This window comes from Mus pahari, chromosome 9, assembly GCF_900095145.1.
Source record: "Mus pahari chromosome 9, PAHARI_EIJ_v1.1, whole genome shotgun sequence".
Taxonomy (NCBI): domain Eukaryota; kingdom Metazoa; phylum Chordata; class Mammalia; order Rodentia; family Muridae; genus Mus; species Mus pahari.
In genome coordinates this window covers 87,021,217-87,044,505 of record NC_034598.1, presented here as the reverse complement: position 1 = coordinate 87,044,505, position 23,289 = coordinate 87,021,217, and the positions used below count along the sequence as shown (strand labels likewise).

The 23,289-nt window shown below is 45.3% G+C and overlaps 1 protein-coding gene across 1 annotated transcript in view; it reads right to left on the bottom strand.

Annotated features, from left to right (window-relative positions):
- Positions 1-17,981: 17,981 nt before the first annotated feature.
- Dram1 (DNA damage regulated autophagy modulator 1) overlaps positions 17,982-23,289 on the bottom strand; it is a 34,180-nt gene continuing 28,872 nt past the window's right edge. Inside the window, exons 6-7 of the mRNA XM_021205660.1 lie at positions 20,555-20,647; positions 17,982-20,008 (exon numbers count right to left, since the gene is read on the bottom strand). Coding sequence (XP_021061319.1) covers positions 19,964-20,008; positions 20,555-20,647 — 138 coding nt within the window. The 3' untranslated portion in view covers positions 17,982-19,963. The remainder of the gene's footprint in view (positions 20,009-20,554; positions 20,648-23,289) is intronic.

Sequence of the window (23,289 nt, the reverse complement as noted above, 5' to 3'; positions counted from 1 at the left end):
AGATGCTAGGGAGAACTTTTTTTTTTCATTCTGGTGGTTGTGAATGACAGTCACAAGTGACTTTTAGAACTTTGCTACTATTAGTGAAGGCTCTGAAGAAAGACGAGGACATCGCGCACAAGTGTGCGCAGCGTTACCTGCGGTTGGAACTAGAAAGTGAGAATAGGAACCCTTGATATAAAAAATGGTTCCCAGCAATGACTCCATCACTTGACAACCTAGTCCAAATCCGAGCTTACCGGTTCAGTAACTGGGGCCAAGTTTTTACTCCACTGTGGTTCTCAGTTTCCTCACCCGGAGCGGAGCGACTGAGGTTGAAGTAAAATATACCCGACTTTATGGAAGGTGTTCGGCAGATACTCATTTCATCTTTTTCTTATGAAGCTTTTCCTAGTCTGTGACTCTATGATTCAGCACTTCCTGGAATTCTAAGGCACCAGTAACTTTCCAAGAGTGTAAACTGTCTCCTCTGTCACGTCCAAGTTCTTCCCAGCATCCCTGCGAGAGGAGCGTGGTAGCGACTGGTCAGAGATCCTCAACTGAGCTCGGTGTTCCGCGTCGGCTCCTCTTCCGCTCCCATTCGGACAAAGATGAAATTGTCCAAACAAGTTGTTTCACAAGGTAGTGGAGCCCTGGTGGGGTGTGATGTGATGCCTCACACCCCTTGCTGCTGGTGAAGATTAACATCTGGAATCTCTGGAACACCCAGGACTAGGTCGATTGCAGTACTGTGAGGTTGCACCCTGTTTGAGAACAGGAGTCAGAACCTCGAGCACTGGAAAGGCTGGTCCCGAGCTGCCTCACTTGCAGGCCTTGGTCACTTTCTATATACAAAGAAATGATGCTGTTAACTGAATGTTGAAAATCCTCTAAACTCAAAAGTTCCTCTGGACCAGCCATGTACAGAATATCTGTGTGGGAACATAGCCTCTGCCTGTGCCTGTGGGCTACTGTCCAGTTCCCATTAATACTTTCTTCTGAGGAAAAGCTTTTAAAAGGCTTTTGTGAAGGAGTCTTCCTAAATGGAGCCCTTAAATTCAGGGAGTATTGGTTGGGAAGACAGGACATACACAGAAAGAAGCCAATAGCCTGCTAAGTGTTTCCTGCTGACAGTATTACTTTAAACAAGCCACCCCAAAGGACTTGAATGTTAGCTCAAGAGACTTTGCCTGTATACACAAGACCCTGAGTTCAGTCCCTAGCACCCAAAAGGGGGAAAGTCACTCCATGAGTTAATTGTGTTTAAGTTGGGCTGCCTTCATTAATATGACATGACAAAGATGATAAAAAGATAAGTATGTCCATTTTGTACCAAAGCCCCTTATAGCCTGCCAGATCATTAAAAGCAGCAAAGTTATAGAACATTAAGATTTTTTTAATTTAAAAAATGTATATTTTAAAGACATCTGTCTCTCCCCTGTATGGATAGCAATATGTAGCCCAGGCTAGACTTGAATTCCCCATCTTCCTGCCTTAGCCTTCTGACGACCAGGTTTGGAGTCGTGCATACCACACCTGCTCCCTCCTTCTTAATTTATAATAAAAGAATTTATCAAGAAAAGAATAAGGACTCTCATGGTCAACCACAGCTGGCTCAAAGTGAGCACAAGCCACTGATATGTGGATGAAAAGTCTTGCTTTACAGGATCCCCCCCCCCCATCTCTGAGGATAAAGGGCAAAAGATATTTCTTTGCTGAATTCTGTCCCTTTCTTCCACCCCCCCCCCGAAGAAACGGAAACCCAAAAGGGATAGGAGTAAGTTCTCAGTAGCTTTCCATTCAGTTGAGAAAGGAACTGCTCAAGTGCCCTTGGTTGCCACAGCTTGGGGTTAGCCCTTCCTTGCCAAGTCTGTAGTGTGGCAGTCATTATGACAGTCCACTAGCGCCCCCTGTAGTCCATTTCAGGAAAATAAGCCATGACCTGTAAATTGCCGAACCTTTAAACCTTTCTAACAAATCTCAGGATTTCAAAATCATAGTTGCAGCTTTGATTCCCTGAGGAACAACTGAAAGCCACGTCCCGTGGTTATCTCCTAAGCATACAGGATACTGGAAAGTGCCTCTTCAAAAGCACCCATGGTTATCTCCTGAGCATAAAAGATACTGGAAAGTGCCTTTTCAAAAACACCCAGCCACATAAAAAAGAAAAAGTGTGGAATTAGTTATGATCATTATTATGTAAAGTAAAGGGGTTGGGAAATGCTGGGTTAAGTAGGATTCAATAAACATTAAATATGAAGGTTATTTTCTGCTCTTCTTCAGAGCATCTGACATGGAGTTTATATCTCTCAAGGGGAAATGATATTTCTCTCATTGCCAGAAGGAAGTGTAAAGAAATCGTCACTCCGGTTTGTAAATGGAGTCCCAGGAAGATGACAAAGTTTCCTTGGAGGTAGGGGTCATCACTAACACACACACACACACACACACACACAGGGGGGGAGGAAAAAGAGGGAGAAGGAGAGGATGGAGAGAGGGAGAAGAGTTCAGTGTTCCTATAAAGCATGGTTGTTTGTAGAACAGAAAATGGCATTACTTTCAGCCAGCTGTGTTGGGAAATCAAGTAGACCCTCTTCACGTTCAGTTTGGTCCACCTCTTCAGGAGAATTGTTCCCAGTTTTCTGTTATGAAAACAAAAAACAAAAAACCTCTTTTTGTTGTATGCAAGTCTCTGTTCAATTAATACTTATTAAACATCAACTGGATACACAAGCAAAATAACATATGGTCCAAGAAGAGCAAAGATTTGATGGCTCAGATTCTGGATCCTCTCCGTGCTGGCTGCGTTTGTGGACAAGCTAAGCTGTTTATCCCCCTTAAGAGGCCAGTGAGACTGATGATAATAGCTCCTTAGATAGAATATGTTGAGGCTTTAATCCTGAGGTTCTCAAACTGTGGCTCTCGACCCTTTCATATCAGCTATCCTGCATATCATATATTTGCATTATGGTTCGTAACAGTAGCACAATTACAGTTACAAAGTAGCAATGAGAATAATTTTATAGTTGAGGGTCACTACAGCATGAGGAACTGTATTAAAAGATCACAGCACTGAGAAGGTGAGAACCACTATTTTAATCAGATAATACCCACAGAATGGCTAGCAAATAAAGGAAACTCAGTAACTATTTAGTTATTTGCTTCAGTTACTGTTGTTTTGTTGTTGTTGTTGTTGTTTGCTTTTTTAAGATTTTATTTATTTATTATATGTAAGTACACTGTAGCTGTCTTCAGACACTCCAGAAGAGGGCATCAGATCTTGTTACGGATGGTTGTTAGCCACCATGTGGTTGCTGGGATTTGAACTCTGGACCTTCGGAAGAGCAGTCTGGTGCTCTTACCTGCTGAGCCATCTCACCAGCCCTCAGTTACTGTTGTTATTGCTGAGATAATTCAGACCTGGCGCCTGCCCTCAAGGACTTGATAGTCCCATGAGAGACAGGCGACAAGGACACTTACATAACAATATAAAGGAATGGGTCGGAGAGAGCAATGCCACTTGCCTACACAGCCTGCTCTTAGTAACTAGCTCAAGTGCCATGTAAATTTCATTCTTGCAGCTGCAGAGATGGCTCAGTGGTTAGGAGCACTGGCTGCTCAATTCCCAGCAACCACATGGTGGCTCACAACCATCTGTAATAGGATCTGATGCCCTCCACTGGCACACAAGTGTACATGCAGATAGAGTATTCATACACATAAAATAAATAAATTAAATAAATATTAAAAAGTAAACTGCATTCCTTCCTCAATTTTTATCGGCATATACTAGTAGCACATAATGGGTTTCATCATAACATCTCATAATGCACATGACATAATCCACTCATATTCTTCCCCCATCACCTTCCTTCACCCCACTTCTGTTCCACGTATACCCTTTTCATCTTCTCCGTTATCTTTCACTTTCTTTCTGCTTCCTCTTCCTTCTTTCTTTATGCACTGGCTAGTTTTATGTCAAGTTGATATAAGCTGGAGTCGTCTAAAAGGAGGGAACCTCAACCGAACAATTACCTCTATAACACTGGACACTAGGCAAGGCTGTAGAGCATGTTCTTAATTGGAGATTATGGGGGAGGGCCCTGCCCACAGTGGGAGGAGCCATCCTTGGGCTGGTGGTCCTGGATCTATAAGAAAGCAGGCTGAGCAAGCCATGAGAAGCAAGCCAGTAAGTAGCACTCTCCATGGCCTCTGCATCAGCTCCTGCCTCCAGGTTGCTGCCTTGCTGGAGTTCCTGTCCTGATTTCCTCCAACGATGAACAGTGATGTGAAGTGTAAGGCAAATAAACCCTTTCCTTCCCAACTTGCTTTTCAGTCAGTGTTTCACTGCAGCTATAGAAACCCTAAGTAAAACACTTTCTTTCCATCTTTCCCTCCTTTCTTTCTTTTATGTGACAAGGTCCCCTGTGTAGCCCAAGCTGGCCTTGAACTCTTGAACTTCCTGCTTCAGCCTCTCAGAGTGCTACACACACACCACCACCGTCCATCATTCAAATTCTTATGCCTATAATCCCGGCTCTTGGGAGGCCAAAACAAAATGGTCACCAATTCAAGGCCACCCTAAATTGCAAATCAAGGCCTTGCTTAAAAACAAACAAAAAGCATGCCATGGTGCACTCCAACCCCTGCATTCAAGAGGCAGAAGCCAGTGGACCTCTGCCAGTTCCAGACTAGCAAGCCACAGCTACTTAGAGATGCTCTGTACCAAAAACCCAAACAAAACACCCCAACCCCAACACGGATGTAGCTGGGAATACATACAGCTCTAGGTTCGATCCCCAGCAAAACAGAGAGACAGCAAAAGAACGAAGCTTTGACAGTGGTAAAGAGAAAGAATGGAAAATAAATAAATAAATAAATAAATAAATAAATAAATAAATGGCAGTGACATTTGTCACGGGACAGTGGGGTAGAGGTATGTGGCTATGTAGTATGTATTTACCGTTCTTAGAACAAGTGATTAAATGACTTGATGAACAGATTCTGAAGGAGAGCAAATGGATGCTCCTGGAGGGTGAGCTGGTTTGAAGTACAGCAGAAGACAATAACATAAAAGGATAAAAGTTTGTGAGTAAAACGATAAGAGCCAACACAGCCTGTTCAGGGATAGTGGATCTAGAGGATTTGATGCTAAAGATTTTCTTTGTAACTATGGTAACCAGAGAGACTACACTGCTCACCCACTGTCAAATAGGCTGCCTGTGATTCTAATAAGCTTCCTCATATACATTGGGCCACAGGTCTAGAGCTGAGGAAAAATAATGCAGAAGCCAATCTGTCTCTAGTCACATCTTCTCTGTCATGAAGCTAGGAAAAAAGTCTTTGTCACAGCCCTTGTTCTCAAAGAAAATCCCTCCATGTTAAGTGCATATGCTGTAGCCTCCTGTGTCCTTTGAAAAGTACTTATGAATGTTTCTCATCATCATTACAACCCTTGGAATCTAAGCTTCCCAATAAATATACATGCAGGGAAAAAAACTCACTGAAAATGAAAACTTAAGAAGCAATTCACCAGAAACTAGTATTTAGGCATGGGATGCTTCTCCTCTGCATCCAACACTACACTAGCTTCAGGAGGATATTTTTAAAAAGGTAACTTGTTAAAACCACAAATAAGCATGGGGAGTTTTGAAGATGTCCCATTGCAGAACTTCCTAACCTATTGTAATGAGACCTTATCCCCCCATTTGATTTCATGTGAGTGTCTCCCACGTAGCAGGCACCTCTGTGCTAAGACTTAGTTGGTAACAAAAGCTGGGGATCCCAATCAAACTCATTTAAGCTGAGGAGAGGGGGTGGAAAAAGGATGATGGCTGGGTGACCACGAAATCCCATGGATAGGACTGTATGTGGGGCTTGAAAAAACTTTAACGGGGTAGTGGGGGGGTGAAGACCATCAGAGCTCTTCTCTCTCTCTCTCTCTCTCTCTCTCTCTCTCTCTCTCTCTCTCTCTCTCTCTCTCTCTTTGGTTCCCTTGATCCCTGCTCCTACTAGAGATCCGATTTTTCCACTCCACGTGGTGAAAGACATAGGGGCCAACAGCTCCTAAATTTACTAGTCCCCCACAAAGAGACTAAACATTTTCTCTGGTTCCAAGACAAAATGTCCCAGCAAAGACCTCTTTGAAGTAGGCATGAGTCAGTCCAATCTAGAGAGTCAGGGGACAATTCAGCAGTTTATGTGGGGGACACAAAAACAGGGGTCGGAGAGGAGAAACCTCTAAGAGAGGGGAAGACTGAAATGTTAGGCAGCCAATACAAGGGTGCCTGCTGCCTTCCTTCCTATTTCTCACACCGTGTCGTTTAGAGGTGAAGTGACTTCTGTGGGTCTCCGGCTGGTGGCAACGATCCAGGATGTGTTAGAAACTTCAAGGAAAAGAGAGTTGCTGGGGTGACCTTGGAAAGTGGTCTCCATGACTGGCTCCAGCCTGAGCTTTCTGCTTCCTGATCTAGCAAGGTATCTACATGCATCCACACCGGTTCCCATCAAGACGGTTAGGTACCCGCTGAAACCAGGTCTCAAAATAAACCCTTGTTCCCGGAAATTATTCTCTTCCAACAGTGAGAAAAGCAAACCACGCAGCCATTCGACTGAGCTTTCAAGTGACAATTCCATATTACTTCAGTGAGTATCTACTCTCTGGCTCAGTGTGTGTGATAGGTGAGGGTCAGCACTAGGTTTTAGGAATGTGTAAGCAAACTTCTGGTGCTTTTCTGTAAATAATGTGTTCCTGGGGATGGGGGCTAAGCACTCAGAGATACAAAAAAAAAAAAAAATACAAAACATGCTTGGCCTGGGACCTGTAGTAATTCATCCCTACAACTTGAGAAGAAAACTGTCCGCATAGCAAGCTGTCTTCCAGGATGGAGCAGGAGCTTCCAGGTTAGAGAGGCCAGCAGGGCCACTCAGGAGGAGCATCTTGGAGGCATCGACGGCTTTGCAGGGTCTTTAGAGGGTAAGGGAGCTTTGTTTACGAGTGCATGTGTTTAGCATCCAGTATTTTCACAACATCACACCAAGTAAGACCATCTGCATCTGGAGCCGTGCCGCGGGCCACAGCCTGCAGCCAGCAGCCTGGTCCTTGTTCAGAGACAGGACTGCCACCCACAGCTCTTCTGATAGTCTTGTTTTCGGTTGTTATGGCCCGTTGGATCAAAGCTGCTAAGTTTGAGGCAAGTTCAAACTAATTTCCTTCAAGGATTAACTCATCTTTCTGGGCTTGGGGAGCTACACAGCAACATCTGGTAGAGCCTTCAGAGGGCTTTTTCACCCAAGGAGTTTCAGATTTCAATATGTGAGCCATCCCGCTGAATAACACCGACGGGAAACGGCTCTGGGCAGCTTTATCTCGTGATGAGAGTCCCACAGAATACCTCCCCACGGCCGTGTTTTGCACACGACCCTAATAAATGGGTGCAAACCACGACAGGTTCCTTATCACTCTGTTTCCTGCCAGAGTGACTGAATTCCAGCTCTTATGAGTTTTCTCTGGGGCCAGTCCATAGCCCATCCTAGGACTATGAATAACACCCTCCCTGTGCACTGACCAGCCCTTTGCTCACATTTTAATGTAGCCTCGGGGAATCTGTTGGACAGTTCCTATCATCAGTCTCCATCTACCACCTCCCTGTCTGCTTACATCTGCTTAGGACCATCTCCTTGCCTCTTGTTAATCCCTGGCTAGTTTTCTCCATGCACTGGGTGTGATATTCCCAGCTCCTTCCCCTGCATCTAGTCCAGCCATCCCTGGAGTTCTCCTCCAGGGCAAGGTAGTACATGTTCTTAAAGATGTGACACTACAAAGCTGACTCAGGTATTGTAGCAGGGATGCTCCGAATGGACATAAAGATACGATGTTATGCCTGGAACTGGAGAGAGAGGGCTCAACGGTTAACAGTACATACTGCTCTCTCAGAGGACCCAAGTTCGATTCCCACCACCCACATCAGGCTCACAACCACCTGTAACCCCCATCTCCACAGGGATCTAATGACCCTGGCCTCCCAGGCACCTGCACTTGTTATATATACCCACACAGAGACACATAATTATAAATAAAATAAATTCTTTTTTTTAAAATCATGTCTGGGTCTTGGGAGATGGCTCAGTGGGTAGAGGGTTTGCTACACAGCATGGAAATCTAAATTCTATCCCCAACACCTGCATCTAAAATATTTAATTGTGGCAGGGCAGAGACAGGGAGATCCCTGGGATGTACTGGCCTCTCCAGTCTAACTGGGTCATTAATCTTTAGGTTCAATGAGAGATCCTCTCTCAATAAAATAAAATAACACCCAATGTAAACATCCGACATGCATTCATACACACCCATGGATACACATGGGCACACATGTGAACATATACACAAAGGCAGACACAGCCTCAAAATCAGGTCCTTCTCACACCTGAGCCTGCTCTTTTTAAAGAGTAAATATAAAGATCTGGATATCAATGGTCATGGAAGTCTCTCCTTCCAAATGAGGGGGAAAAGAGAGAGGGGGATTAAAACCCTAAGAGTCTGGATGTGAATTCCAAGGAGACACTTGTAAGGGATGGCCAACCATGTCTAAAGCAACGAGGTCTGACGACACAGAAGCCACTGGCACCAGGAAGGCTGCTGGCAAATGGCTTCCCTCCCAGATATCAGTCGTAGCTCTGGAAAAGGAAGAGAGCAGGAAGTACAGACCACAAACAAATAGACAGAGCAGTTCGACCGACCGGTGCCGGAGGAAAGCAAAGAGCTGTTTCCTCGCCACGCCATTGGAGAGTCCGGGCCTGGGGTCCAGGACTCAGGTCCCACTGTGGCTTCCAGGTGATTCTGGCTCGCCCAGCTGGAACGGTGGGACTCTGCCGTCACCATGTCTGCAGCCCAGGTCCCTTAATTCCACCGGTGTTGGCCTGTGTTCTGGGCTTTGTCAAAGCTCTCCCGACGATTCTAATGTGCAGCCATGGTTGAAAACCACTGCTGGAGAGAAGAGACAGTTGCAGGGGTGGAGACAGGGAGGGGGGGGGGTTGGTCTGTGACAGGAGCTCCAGCCAGGCCAGGCAGGCGTGGTCCTAAGGTTTGGCTCTGCAAGTGTCCGCGATCATGTGCACCGCGGGACACGCTCCTAGATGCTCAGGCCCGATGAATGACTATGTCAAGGGGTTGTAGGGGCAGGGCTGTAATGCAGATGCCAACATACATCCTTCCCTGCAGATAGGAACCCTGAGGCATGAAGGACATAGACTGAGCTAGGACTTGAAAAATGAGGTTTTGTTTGTCTTGGGGGTTTTTTGTTTGTTTGGTTGGTTGGTTGAGGTTTTTTGGTTTGGTTTGGTTTGATTTGATTTTTTTGGTTTGTTTTAATTTGGTTTGGTTTTGGTCTCTCAAGATAGGGTTGGTTTTCTGTGTAGCTTTGAATTTCCTAGAACTAGCTCTGTAAACCAGGCTGGTCTTGAACTCATAGAGATCTACATGCCTCTGCCTCCCAAGTGCTGGGACTAAAGGTGTGTGCTGCCATCACCTGACCTGAGCTCTTCTCAGACAGAATAGTATATTTTAAAGGAAAATATAACAAAATATTTTAACTCTCTCTCTCTCTCTCTCTCTTTGAGAAAGATCCACTTGCATCCCAGGCCGGCCTTGAACTCACTAAGCAGTGAGGATAACCGTGAACTTCTGGTCCTTCAGCCTCTACCCTCCAAGTGCTGGAACTGCAGGCGTGCACCATCACACTCGGTTGTATACGGTACCTGAGATGGAACGAATGACATTAAGTGTGCTAAGGAAGGTTTCTGCTAACCAGACCACAAACCCAGCACTGTAACTATTTTTAGTGTATGGTCCGATCGTATTCAGCCACCATTACTACCAATCTCCAGAAATTTCTCATTTCACCAAGCAGAAACTCTCATCCATTCAATGGTAATCTCCACCTCCCCATCCCCACCCCCTGGTGACTTCCGTTCCGCTCTTTGTCTCCATGAATTGGATACACATTCTTTATCACTACTTCACGGTGGGTTCCAGAAGAAATGACTGTACTGAATTTGATTAAGGAATTTATGTCCTCGAACTCATGGTATCTCTAAGTTAGCCACACCTTCCATTCCCAAAGGGTTTATTACCTTACTCCCAAGCAGATTCTCGCTTGCTCCTGTGTCTCTGCGCTTCCCAAACCATTTGGGAGTTGTAACTTTCCCCCTACACCCCCCTTCACTTAGCAAATTTGCCCAGTCCGCCCCAGTCACTAGCCAGGCGGAACCATCCTCAGAGATCTAAAATCAGATACTTCTTCAGTGTGTCCTCATGGACCAAAGTTTCAGAAAGAAAAACAGCAACTGAATTTGCTTGTGACAATGCAGGTGTAGATCCAGTGAGTCAGGTGCAGAGGCCTGAAATTTCTTTCGAGTTTTCAGGTGATGGAGATGTTGGTGGTGATAATGATGGTGATGGTGATGGTGTTGGTGATGATGGTGATGATATGATGATGATGGTGATAATGATGGTGATGGTGAGAAGGAAGAGGAAGAGGAAGAGGAGGAGGAGATGATGGAGATGACGNTGAGGAGGANGGTGATGGTGATGGTGTTGGTGATGATGNTGATGATATGATGATGATGGTGATAATGATGGTGATGGTGAGAAGGAAGAGGAAGAGGAAGAGGAGGAGGAGATGATGGAGATGACGNTGAGGAGGANGGTGATGGTGATGGTGTTGGTGATGATGATGATGATATGATGATGATGGTGATAATGATGGTGATGGTGAGAAGAGGAAGAGGAAGAGGAAGAGGAAGAGGAGGAGGAGATGATGGAGATGACGATGAGGAGGAGGGTGATGGTGATGATGATGATGTTGCAGCAAGGTGTCAGCCCCAACTCTGTGTTAGTGAAGCCTGTGGTTGAACTCCTTCACCATGATACATTTTACTAGTGTCCAGTCGGCTAATTCTCACTACTCCATGGTAAACATCTGGAGGACAGACCTCCATCTCTTTGTTGTGTTCCCAGACTCTAGAGTTGTGACTGGTTTAGAGTGGCATTTAATGATTGCTGAGTGAATGGACAAATGAATGAGCTCAGAGGCTGGAAGAAGGATAAATGGGGATCTGCACAAAGAGCTTCTTCATAAGCTATACTGGGATACTTGACATCTGTCAACTTACAGGCAGCCACCGAAGGATTTTAAGTAAACACCCAGAATGTTAAATGTGTGCCTGTGTATGCGATGTGTAAGACATGCAGAAAAGGATTTGAACTGGAGATGACAGCAACCTGGGTCGCCAAATACTAGAAAGGCATGAGCTAAAATCGTGAGGCCTGAGGAGGGAACGAAGGGGCAGGTGGCCAGGCCTGATGGCACACACCTGCAATCCCTGCACTTGCGCAGCAGAGGCAAGAGGGTTTCAAGTTTGAGGCCAGCCTAAGCTACATAGAAAGAAGTCCTCTCAAAACAGAGACAGACCAGACGGATGGGCTAATCATGAATCTCCAACGGCTTCAGACCATTTGTTCTGAGTATAATTAGTAGCACCATCTCCTTCATTTCCCAAAGTGCCTGGTTTAAATGATATTTACATGTCTGTTGTGTACTTAGAAGATAAAGTTAATAGATCCTGAGGATATGGGGAAGTGTAGGAGAGTCTGGAATGATTCTCAATTTTCTTTCTTTTTCTTTTTCTTTTTCTTTCTCTTTTCTTTATTCCTTCCTTTCTTTTTTTTTTAAAGATTTATTTATTTATTTATTTATTTATTTATTCATTTATTTATTTATTTGATGTCTGTAGCTGGCTTCAGACACACCAGAAGAAAGCATCAGCTCCTATTACAGATGGTTGTGAGCCACCATGTGGTTGCTGGGAATTGAACTCAGGTCCTCTGGGAGAGCAGTCAGTGCTCTTAACTGCTGAGCCACCTCTCCAGCCCCGATTCTCAATTTTCCACCCTAAGTAATCTGCTGGGCTCCAATATCATTGACCAAACCACAGTGTCCAAGAAAGGAGGGCCATCGCTTCTCTTTGAATGTATGCAAGTTGGAGCGTTATTGCAGTGTTAAGTGCTTTGCAGTGTGGAGCATGGCAAGGAATTGATTGTGAAGTAGACACACAGATGGCCGCTGTTTGGAACACAGGTTGGAAGGCATTACCCAGCGAGAATATCTTCCGGGAAGCTCAGGGTTGAATTCATCCCAGAGATTTTATTACGGTGGAAAGCTGCCTCGTTGGCTCTCAAGACTGACTGAAGGAGGGGTGTCAAAAGCGTAATTCATCCCGGTTCCGATTTTATTCTCCTCCCTCCCGGTCACCAACGTGACTTGCTGCTGGTGGTGTTCCATGCCTTCTGAGTGTCTTCGAAATGAACTGGACCAGTTAACCGCGGCCATTTACACAGTCCGTGTTAACTGCTTACCACATTAAGGCCTGGCTATTTGAGTTGGAAGAATGTATACCCTGGTTCGACGGTTCCGAGCCAAAACTCAGGGACACAAAAATGCCCTCCCTTATTTAATAAACCTCGTGACCCAAGTCCATTACTAATCTTTATCCATCCTTGCCAGCACAGCACTTTCCACTGTCCCTGCAGTGTGTCAGCGACTAGGTAATGATTTAATAACATCAGGAGACGGCCTTGTGCTTCCTCACTTGGCAGGTGATATGGGATTTTCCTGGTTTCAATTTCAAGGTGGCTCTGACTTAAAGGTTCTGAGTGTAGTCAAACGGAAGAACAAATCCACCTGCTGCGGCCGCTGAGGGAACGTTGAAACAATACTTGACTTTTCAAGTATGAAGAAGACATGAAAGACAACGAAGTTCTCTGGTCATCTTGGTGCATATATTAAGATTCTGTTAGCAGCTGTCCAAGGGCTGGCCAGTTCTAAACACACCACTGTGCATCTTGAATCATATGACTGGGGTGGTACCCAGAACTAGCTTCTCTAGGTTACCCCGACTGAAGTATTATGGGAAAAGGTAAAATCTGCCTTTTAATAGCCTAATAATGTTAGAGTCGTTGGTTCTAATATTATCTTGGTAAACAAAGTAGAGTAAGTGATGGTTCGTGTTCATTGTCAACTTGGCTAGAAGTTGCCTAGAAGATTCTAGATGAGCCTAGAAGATTAGTGTTTCCCCCAGATTCTGGAGGCTCTGAGCTAATGGACAGATGAAGCTGTTGATGGATTTATGGTGTGAGGACATCACTGAAAGGAGGTGCAAGGTAGAGGAGGGAGTAATGGGTCACTGAGCACATGGTTAGGGCCCAATCTCTCTCTCTCCTCTCTCTCTCTCTCTCTCTCTCTCTCNCNCACACACACACACACACACACACACACACACACACACACGAGTGCTTGCTCACTCTTGCTTGCTCTTTCCCTCACTCTCGCTCTCTCCCTCTCTTGCTCTCTCCCCTTCCAGTAGTCCCCCTGTCTGCTAACCTGTGCATGATGAGGAAGGGTCCCCACCTTGCTCCTGCCATCAGGATGTGGTGACACTTTTGAACAGTGAAGCAGAATAAACTCTTCCCTCAGAGGCCCCATCAGGCATCTTTTTTTTTTAAAGATGTATTTATTTATTATATATAAGTACACTGTAGCTGTCTTCAGATACACTGTAGCTGTCTTCAGATACTCCAGAAGAGGGAGTCAGATCTTGTTACGGATGGTTATGAGCCACCATGTGGTTGCTGGGATTTGAACCCCGGACCTTCAGAAGAGCAGTCGGGTGCTCTTACCCACTGAGCCATCTCACCAGCCCCCCCATCAGGCATCTTGATGCTATGGTTAGAACTGACTAATACAGCCACACAATGATATCTTGCTTTTAAAAGGAGCACAATTCTCTCTCAAAAACAAACAAAAAGCCACCAAAAGAGAAGTAGAAACACACATCTCCCAGCCTCAGTTAGGTCACTTGGATCAGTCAATACTTGTCCTTTCTCTCCCCACACGTGTCGTTTCCTACATCCTCTGAGAGGATTTATTCAAGTGAATCTACAAATGTTGTATGGAGGCTGTGATTAAGAGTGCAAAGATAGGACTGGGGATGTGTATATGCGTATGTCTCTAACATCATACTACCATTCTGGAGTGCTGGGGGTCAAGTTTAGAAACTTGTACACACTAAGCAAGTGCTCTACCCTGAGCTACGGCCCCCAGGGCTTCATGTCTCTGGAGTTCAGGCTGGCTCAGCTGAGCCATGTAGCTCAGGCTACCCTTTGCCTCCTGCCTTATCCTGCCTGGTGCTTCTAGGCAGGCATGCTCTGCCATGCTCTACTCCTGGGATATAATATTTTTCTCGGTTGGTTTTGTCATACAGATATTAACTATTCCAACAGAATTATTAAATCTTTATTTTATGTGAGTGGTATGGACAGGATTTAGAGTTGACTTCAGAAACATTCCAGGTACATAAGGGAGGGAGTTTGTTGGTGTTGACTGTGTTAAGGAGGAGGGCCCATTGCATGGGGTCAGACCTCAGACCTCACCAAAGGGCAAAGCCAGCTGTGCACAGTGCTGCTGCTGCTTCTTCTTCTTCTCTTCTTCTTCTTCTTCTTCTTCTTCTTCTTCTTCTTCTTCTTCTTCTTCTTCTTCTTCTTCTTCTTCTTCTTCTTCTTCTTCCTCCTCTCCTCTCCTCTCCTCTCCTCTCCTCTCCTCTCCTCTCCTCTCCCCTCCCCTCCCCTCCCCCTCCTTCTCCTCCTCCTCTTCCTCTCTCTCTCTCTCCCTCTCTCTCCTCTCTCTCCTCTCTCTCTCTCTCTCTCTCTCTCCTTCCTTACTGCAGATGCTGTGTGACCAGCTGCCCCGGGCTCTAACCACAATAAATTCACTGCCACAACCTCCCCTCAAACTGTGAGCCAAAAGAAACTTTTCCCTTTTATGTTGTTTCTGTCAATATTCTGCCCACCCCCCACCATATGTAAAATAACTAATGCTGGGGGGGGGCTTTAACTGCAAGATTTTCTGTTTGGAGAATCCAATCTCCCACACTATTTGCGTATATTAGCCATCTGAAGTACCCAAGGCATAATTACTTATCTGTACGTTAGAAGTCCTGCTATGCTATTCTGATTTGTTTTAACAGGGCCTCATTACATAGCCAGCCTAGAACTCACTGTCAAGAGCAGGCTAACCACAAACTCTTGGTCCTCCTAACTCAGCCTCCCAAGGACTAGGATTACTGTAACCATCATTCCTGTTTTGTTTTGTTTTGTTTTGTTCCAGGCTTCCCCCTCTCTCCCCCTCTCCTTGTCTTTTTCCTAATTTTTACAAGTTCCTGATCATATTCACCCTCTCCCCACCTCCTCGTGACCCACCCCTCTCCCCATTTGTCCAATTATTATTGTTTTTTATCCATCAAGCCCAACTTACACAGCATATATTCTCGGGTGTGTGGCCTTCCAGTGAGGTTGCTTGACTCACCAGGGGCTCCACTCTTAAAAAAAAAAAAAAAATGACTCTGCTTCTCCCTGCAGAGATCAGTTGCCAATAGCTCTCCAGCTATGGGTGGGATTTCACATCCACTTCCCCTCCTTTCCTTCTCTGGGCTGAGATTTAATTCTGAAGTCTTATCTTTAGGGAAAGGGGTAAAGTGAATAGATGGAGACATTGCAAAATAAGTTGCCTTCTCGGGGCATACATAGATGCTACTGCAAGGCTTACACTGATAATAGATTGTTGATCCAAAACGTTTAAGAGCAAATGGTTCAAAGAACTAGGAGCATACACGACCAAATCCCACCTACCTTGGAATTATTTTCTAATCATATAGTGAGCAGCAGTAGGTCACAGAACTGTCACTGGCAGGACCCCAGCCTAATTGTATCGGTTAGGAATCTTACAGCTACAATGTCAGAACTGTATCTTGAGCTGAGTGTAATGGCTCACACCTGTATTCTCAGCATTTGGAACAAACAGGATTGCTGCAAGTCAAGGCTAGAAAGTTAAGTTCAGGCCAGCCCTGGCTCCAGAACTAGATCCTATTTCCTTAATGGATCTTTCCTTTCAGAGAGCAGCAATCCACTTCTAATGAAAAAGTACAGAGGTGGAACCTGCTTGGGGTTGGGGAAGCACACTGAATTGCTTGCTGAGAGGGAGTGCCTACTTCACAGGCTTCCCAAGGCACCTCTGGGCAAGCACCATGGCCTCAGCCTCATAGAGTGCCGGTATCTGCCTCCACCCTTTTGCAAGCATCGACCTTGGAGGTCGCCGCCATCTCCAATACAAGCTTGGGGTTCTTTTGCCCTTTAGAGCACGAATCTGCTGGGGGTGACCAAGGGGAGCCAGCAGCTTCCCTTCTGAAGCCCCAGTGCGGTTGCTCTCTTGTGCAACCGACATGAGGCAGATGCATGACATTCTGGACTTGAGAATGTGGGGTATTCAGAGCCAGACCAAGCGTATGTGTGTGGGTAGACAGCTGGCTTTACCAGTCTGCCAGATTCAGGGAGAGGGAGAGGAAGGGAGACCACTTATCTCCCTCCCACCCCCCCTCCTCATTCCAAGCTTAAACACCAGACCAGTATGTCTCCAAGCAAGACAAAAAAAAAAGGGGGGGAGGGGAGGTGGGGACACGGGACAACGCCACATGTAAGGGATGTTAGGAAACCCAAACACAGTTCAGCACTGATGTACTTAATTTGGTTTATAAAATGCAATTTGCAATTTCTGTGGAATCCTCTGTTAGTGTTAAAAGGGAAAACAAAGGGGGTCAGTTGAATAGGATCGGGAAAACAGAGTCGGGACTGGAATCTGTCGCCATCAACTGACTGGAGTCTGTCGCCATCAGGCTGGAGACTGCTCGCAGGTCGCCGGACCACTCTGTTAGTTTCCTCATCTGAAAAACATGATCACTGCCTAGTCAACTTTACAGAGGTTGGACAGAGACTTAAGGAGCCTCAGCTTACATGTTAACAAAAGGCATGTGTGTTACTGAAATGACTTATTTTTAATCTGAAAGATTACTAGTGAGTATAGCTTGGTTTGCTCTCAAAACAACTTGGGCCTTCCTTTACCTGTCCACGGCCTGTTTCCTACAACCTTTCTCCAGAGGAGACCTTTACCCAGCACCAACCCACAGATTTGGGGTGATGCTGACTGCGCCTTCTTTTTTAGACATGTGACTAATCAGAGCCGACCCAACAGCCACGTGACCTGAGCCAACCAATCAGGGGCCGACAAGTTTCAAGTCTGAGCATTTTGGTGGAACCGCTGTGTATTAGAGGTTTGCTATTCGCTCTCCTCGCTGGAACTGGCTGCGGACTTAAGAGTTCTAGAAGCCTCATTCCTCCAGAGGAAAGGCTGCCTAAAAACAGTAATCAGGAAGAAAACAGGGCAGCAGATGAAGTCCCGGTGGCACCCTTTGGTCCTGCAGTCCCTAACATCAGTTCTGCGCTGTGACCTGAGATCTGATGCTCTCTGGTCCTTGGGCAGAAGTGGATTTCTGAAGCCTGTAACCCCCGCCCCCCAGGAGTCTTAACTGATACAAAATTCTGAAATAGTCTGAGAATCCACAAAGATGAGCCGATCCTGCCCACATACAACACTGTGTGAACTAAGACAAGGATTAAGCCACATCTTTATTTGTATACGTTTATCTCTGTGTATCTGGGGTGTACACATGTGTGTGCATGCAAAGGCCAAAGGGTATCAGGTGTCGGCTTCTTATCACACTGTCTTATTTCCTAGGAACAGGAACCCGATGCTCTCTGTTTTTCTGCGAGGCTGCCTGACCAGCTGGCCACAGGGATCCTCCGGACTCCGGGACCCCTCTCAGCACTGGGGTGTCAGGGTCCATTGACACATTCAGCCTTTATGTGAGTGCTAGAGAGCCAAACTCAGGCCTTTATGCTTAAGTACGCTTGAGCAGAGAGCTCTCAACCACGGAGTCATCTCCCCAGGCCAAGCCACACCCTTACAGCAAACATCCCGCAATCCAGAACCAGCCCAGATAACTATACTTCACAGCAGCCCCCAGGTGATGACTTATAACGCAACCGAGACAAATTACTAAAATAAAGAAATATTTTATTTTATTTTCTCAGGTACGAAGTCCAAGGAAATACATATTTGTAGAAATTAAAAACAACACCAAAACGGGGATAACATTAGAAGTCATGTGGAATCTGCAGTGTGTGACTTGGGGTGACTTGGGACCTTTTCGGTTTGCCAAAACAGGTTTAGCCCATGTAACAGTTTCTGTGCTATCTGTCCAGAAGAGAGTTGTCACACAATCATGAAGCCCACACAACTGGAACAGGTGGAAACGGGAATAGTTCACAAAGCAAAACAGACAACATTACTAATTGGCACAGACTAGCTGTTGGCATAAGAATAATCGTGAACCAGAGTAAATAAACCCTTTAGCACCGCAAACATCCCTAGTCATTACTTGAATTGTTCATTCGTTTATACACGCATACATTCAATGAATATTTATTAAGCACCTATTGTATGCCAGAAGACACTGTGTTCCACTATGGGTAAAGGCACGTTGTCGGGTCTCCAGTGGAAGCGAAGAGAGCCAAGTGCATTCTGGGAAAAGCATCAACAAATGTTCCTGCTCAAAGCAAAGAACAGCGTGGTTTCAGTCCACCCCAGCTTCCACAGGAAATGTATTGGCTCCTCTTTCTCTCATCAGAATGACAGCGACTGTCTTTCTGTTTCAGGGTTACAATGGGGATGTTCGGTACTGTGAAAAGTTACAGGGGACCAGAAACGGACCTTGGTTGCCACCACTGTACCCTGAGGAAGAAGACGCAGGATGTCATGGCGGAAGTGGCTGCTGAGCCGCACCCTTCACTTAGCAGCCAAAGGAGGCACCGCTGCATGGCCCTAGATCTCCGGGTACCCCTTCACCAAGGCTGTCCAAATGGGCTCTGTCCTTGGAACGTGCCCTCGGGGCAGCTCCTACTTGCCCAGACTTAGATATGGAACTGGGGGTCTTGTTAGCCACTTCTTCCTCCACAACAGCTGCTGTTTCTTTGCCATTGGTGAACTGGATGAAAGGTGGAGTCTCCAGGACTTGCTTAGGAACGGGCCTGACTCCCTTATAGTGTCATAGAACAGTGGCCCACAGGCATTGATCGGAGCGAATAAACAGCAGCCCACATCTGGAAGTTTCTATGAGCGCTCTCCTTTCTCCCTGACCTGGATCTGCATTCTCTTTGACTGGCTTACAGGGAAACTGAGAAGTGAGTTTAACTTGTGCTGCCCGGTCACAGAGAAGGGCAGTTTGATTATTTCTAAGCTGCCCTGAAGAGCCCATCCCACCTGGAATTAGCTCCCGGGCCCACCAGTTAACAGCGGCAGTAAAGCTGGGTCCCTCGGAGAAGCAAATGGGGGGGGGGGGTTGCTGAATTTTCAAGTCGAGGTCTTCCACATTCGCTGATTAATGTGCACTGTAAATGGTTTTGAGGCCTTCACTATAAAAGCATTTGTTTAATGCGCTGAAAATTCTGAGTGCTTTAAATGTTCGTTTATTACCTAAATCATTAGGGTATATAATCACCATGAATTGCATTGTATAAGTGCTCTTGTGATGAAAATGTATGCAGGTCACTGTATTTAAAAAATGAAATTTTAAAGTGACTATGCCCTGATTTGGCTTCTTTAATAAAAAGTACTAAACTTAACATTTTTTTCTTTTAGTGTATCTTCATAAATCATTCTTACATAAAAAGTCTAAAGAACCTATACAAGAATAATCCTCCCCTCGCTGTAATGTCTCATCTTCTTTGCATATGAATTTGTTCGTAAAAGATTGTTTTAGAAAATATAAAAATATTGCTATAGTGTTGTTGGTGCTATCCATCCTCCGGGGAAACATACCTTCGTGAATTGAACAACTACTAGGAACTCTTAATGAAATTCAAGTCCCAGATGTGCCACAGATAAGTCCCGATCAGGGTGACATCCAAGCCCGTCCGTCCTCTGTCCACTTCCAGAAACTGTCTGCGACACTCCCTGAGTGAGACGGGATTCTCGCTCTTTCAAAAGTCATCATTGATTTCTGTGGATATCCTTAGAGTGACACTCTACAGAGGCAGTGGGAAGAGGAACATCAAAGATGGAAACAATGCCAGCGTTAAGTATGCCATTCTCAGATGCTTTCTTCCACCTAACAGGGGACTCCCACTATCGTGCCTTGCTTGGTCTGATCCTAAAGGATTCTCTTGGCTTTATCATTTTATCCAGTAACTCACTTGTTCTAGGAGGTGAGAACCTCCCTGGGGTTAAATATCCTGTCTTACCTTTCCTGGGGCTTAGGAATGTTTTTCAACAACATAATTTTTTTTTTACATGATCGTATTTTCTGGTCTTTGGAACTAGTGAGGGCTACCTGGACTTTGAGCATTGAATGGCAGATAACATGAAAGTTTCATTGATGAAGTGACCTGTTGGAGATATGTCTAATGTGGCCCCCTTTGGAAACAAGTTAATAATGTTATGTAGCATACGACACCCAAACACATTATAAGGGTAAAAAAGGAATGTTTCTCAAAAATCAAGAACTTTTCTAAATTTTCACTAATACTAATCATCAGGGAGTCATATAACATTTGAATCGATTAAATCCTTACCTGGAAATCTTGGATGAATGTTAGGAAATAGAAAATAAAACCAAAAGCCACGGTCCACTCGCAGATGGCGCTCACCACGTGATATATATAATCCTAATAGCAACAACAGGAAAGAGATGGGAGTTTAGCCAAAACGACCTCATCGGAGCAACATCACCTGAAATATGAGATAATCAGACCAGAAGGCAAAACTGTCCAACAGACATAAGCTATAACCTTGAGCAAATTTCAGATGCAGCCCAGAGGTCAGAGACCAGACAGCGGTTGAGAAGAATTCAAGCCATGCCAAAGTTCTCTATAGCTCTCACTTCTAATTTGAAGACTTGAGCTACAGGGAACTTCAAAAGGAAAATTAAGGACCACACAATGGCTGAGACCACGAGGCAAATTTGGACCACAGTGAAGAAAGGGTTGGGTTTTGTTGCCCTGCCCTGGGAACTCCATAGTTGAAGGAGTCGCTGAAGTGTCTAGAGGGTACTCCCTCCCAGGGATCACCCCAGAATGAATGTGTACAGGCCCATAAGACTAGCTTGGCACCCCGATAGGTTTTTCTGTCTCTCTGTTACTGTGGGTATTGATTCTGCAGAGTTCTGCTTCGCACAATAAGCCAAATACAGCAGCAGAGCAAATGCCAGCAGCAAGAGACCCATCGGATGGCTCTGGAGACAAAGGATGCCAGGAACCAGCCACATCTGGAGTTGAGGAATGATGAAACAGGTGGAGGTTGAGCTAGACAAAGTCAAAGCCCATGTTTTATCAGCTCATTCCATTTCTCTTGATTTTATTTAATTTTAACATACATACATATATTTATTTATTTATTTATTTATTTATTTATTTATTTATTTTCATGGTGTTAGGGATTGAGCCCAGGGCCTTGCATAAGCTAGGAAAGTGTTCAAGTACTGGACTATACTGCTAGCCAACATACTTCATCATCACAAAAATAGGAAAATAATACGCCGATGCTGTTCTAGAAGTAAAAAGGCCTTCATATATGCATGAGTATCCCTCTGACTGACTGTCTATCTGTCTATCTCTGTGTGTGTATGTGTGTCTTCCCCTTTCATCTCCCTTTCTGTATGTGTGCATGCACATGTGTGTATGTATGTATATATGTATGTATGTATGTTCATCTGCTTTTTTAAAATACTATAATTTACTTAAAAGTACTCTTAAATTCTAAGTATTTTTTTACCCTCATTTGCGTTCTGACCTGCTTACATGCCAAGTGTGTAGGCACTTGGTCTGAGGCCTGTGCTGTCAAGTAAACAAGTCAGTTCTAGGGCAATGGCTCTTCTCTTCGACCTTCTGCTCATCCACAGATTTAATGGATGACGTCAGGCTCTGCTCTACAGATGTTCTCCTCCAACCATTGTTCTCACCCAGGGTCACAACTGAGGAGAGCCCGGCCAGTCCGATCCAGGACAGAGACCAGTGCCCACTAATTGTTAGTGCCAGCAGCAGGAATCATACCAAGCCCCGCCCGGATCATTCCCGGACAATGATGATGGCTCACAAAGGCCGAGGGCCATAGAGATGGTGATTCAGGGGTTAGGAGCACCTTCTGCCCTTGCAGAGGAGCGGGGCTGTTTCCCAGGACCCACATGGTGGCTCACAAGTGCCTGCATCTCCGGTTCCAGGGAATCCTAACCCTCTTCTGCCTCCAAGAGAGAGCACCAAGCAAGCACATGGTGTGAATGCTTACATGAAGGCAACACACACACACACACACACACACACACACACACACACACACACAGCACAAATATATTAAAACTAAGGGTGAGCCTGGCAGATGGCTCATTATGTTTAAGGCACCATGGCCAAGCCTGATGGCCTGAACCATATGATATTGAGAGGGCGTAGAATCAGGGTCCCAACCTCTCTCCTCTGTGTGCAAATGCAGAATAAGCTATATGAATGGCAGTGAGTGACAATCCTCACCCTCCTGTTCAGGCACGCTGTTACAATGGGTATAAGGAAAGCTTAATACACTACATGGAATTCAGGTCAGTGCCTAACTATTACTCTATCCAGAAAATTGGTTTAAGGGCTCACTCTGCAGCCACTGGTGCTGGAAACAGAAGGCAGCATCCGAGGGCTTCATTAAAGAGAAAACCAGATCCTAGATACCTTGATGCTCTTTTTGTTAAGGTCAAGGTCTCCACGTGGCCCAGGCTGGTCCTAAAGTCTTGCTCCTGCCTTGGTCTTTGGAGTTCTGGGATCGCAAGCATGAGTCACCCACCCTACCCTGCTCCTTTTCACAATTTCAGATAGAAAATGAAAGAAGCTAACAGATTTTCCACATGCTGAACCCTGGAGTTCACTTGATTTGTGGTGAAACACTGTCACCTAGTGGCTAAGAATTGAAATACACCCAGACTTGCTCTATGGATTATCCATGTCAGTCTCCTTGGCCAGAGGAGAGAAAGCATCCTTCAGTCAGGGCTACCTCCCACCACTGAGACCTTCTGACAAGCTAGTTAAAAGAAACACTTTGAAAAAATCCTAGCCGGATCATTCTGTCCTTCAGCATTGTCCCTGTAGCCGTCTTGATGGTTTCCATTGAGAGCTAGACTCTTGGGTGCGTTTTGAAAACTCCTGTACTAATCACACTGTTCCTCTGCCCATCACTGAATCCACGCCCTTCCTCTCACCTCTTTTTTTTAATTTTTTTATTATTATTTTCTTTATTTACATTTCAAATGCTATCCCGAAAGTTCCCTATACCC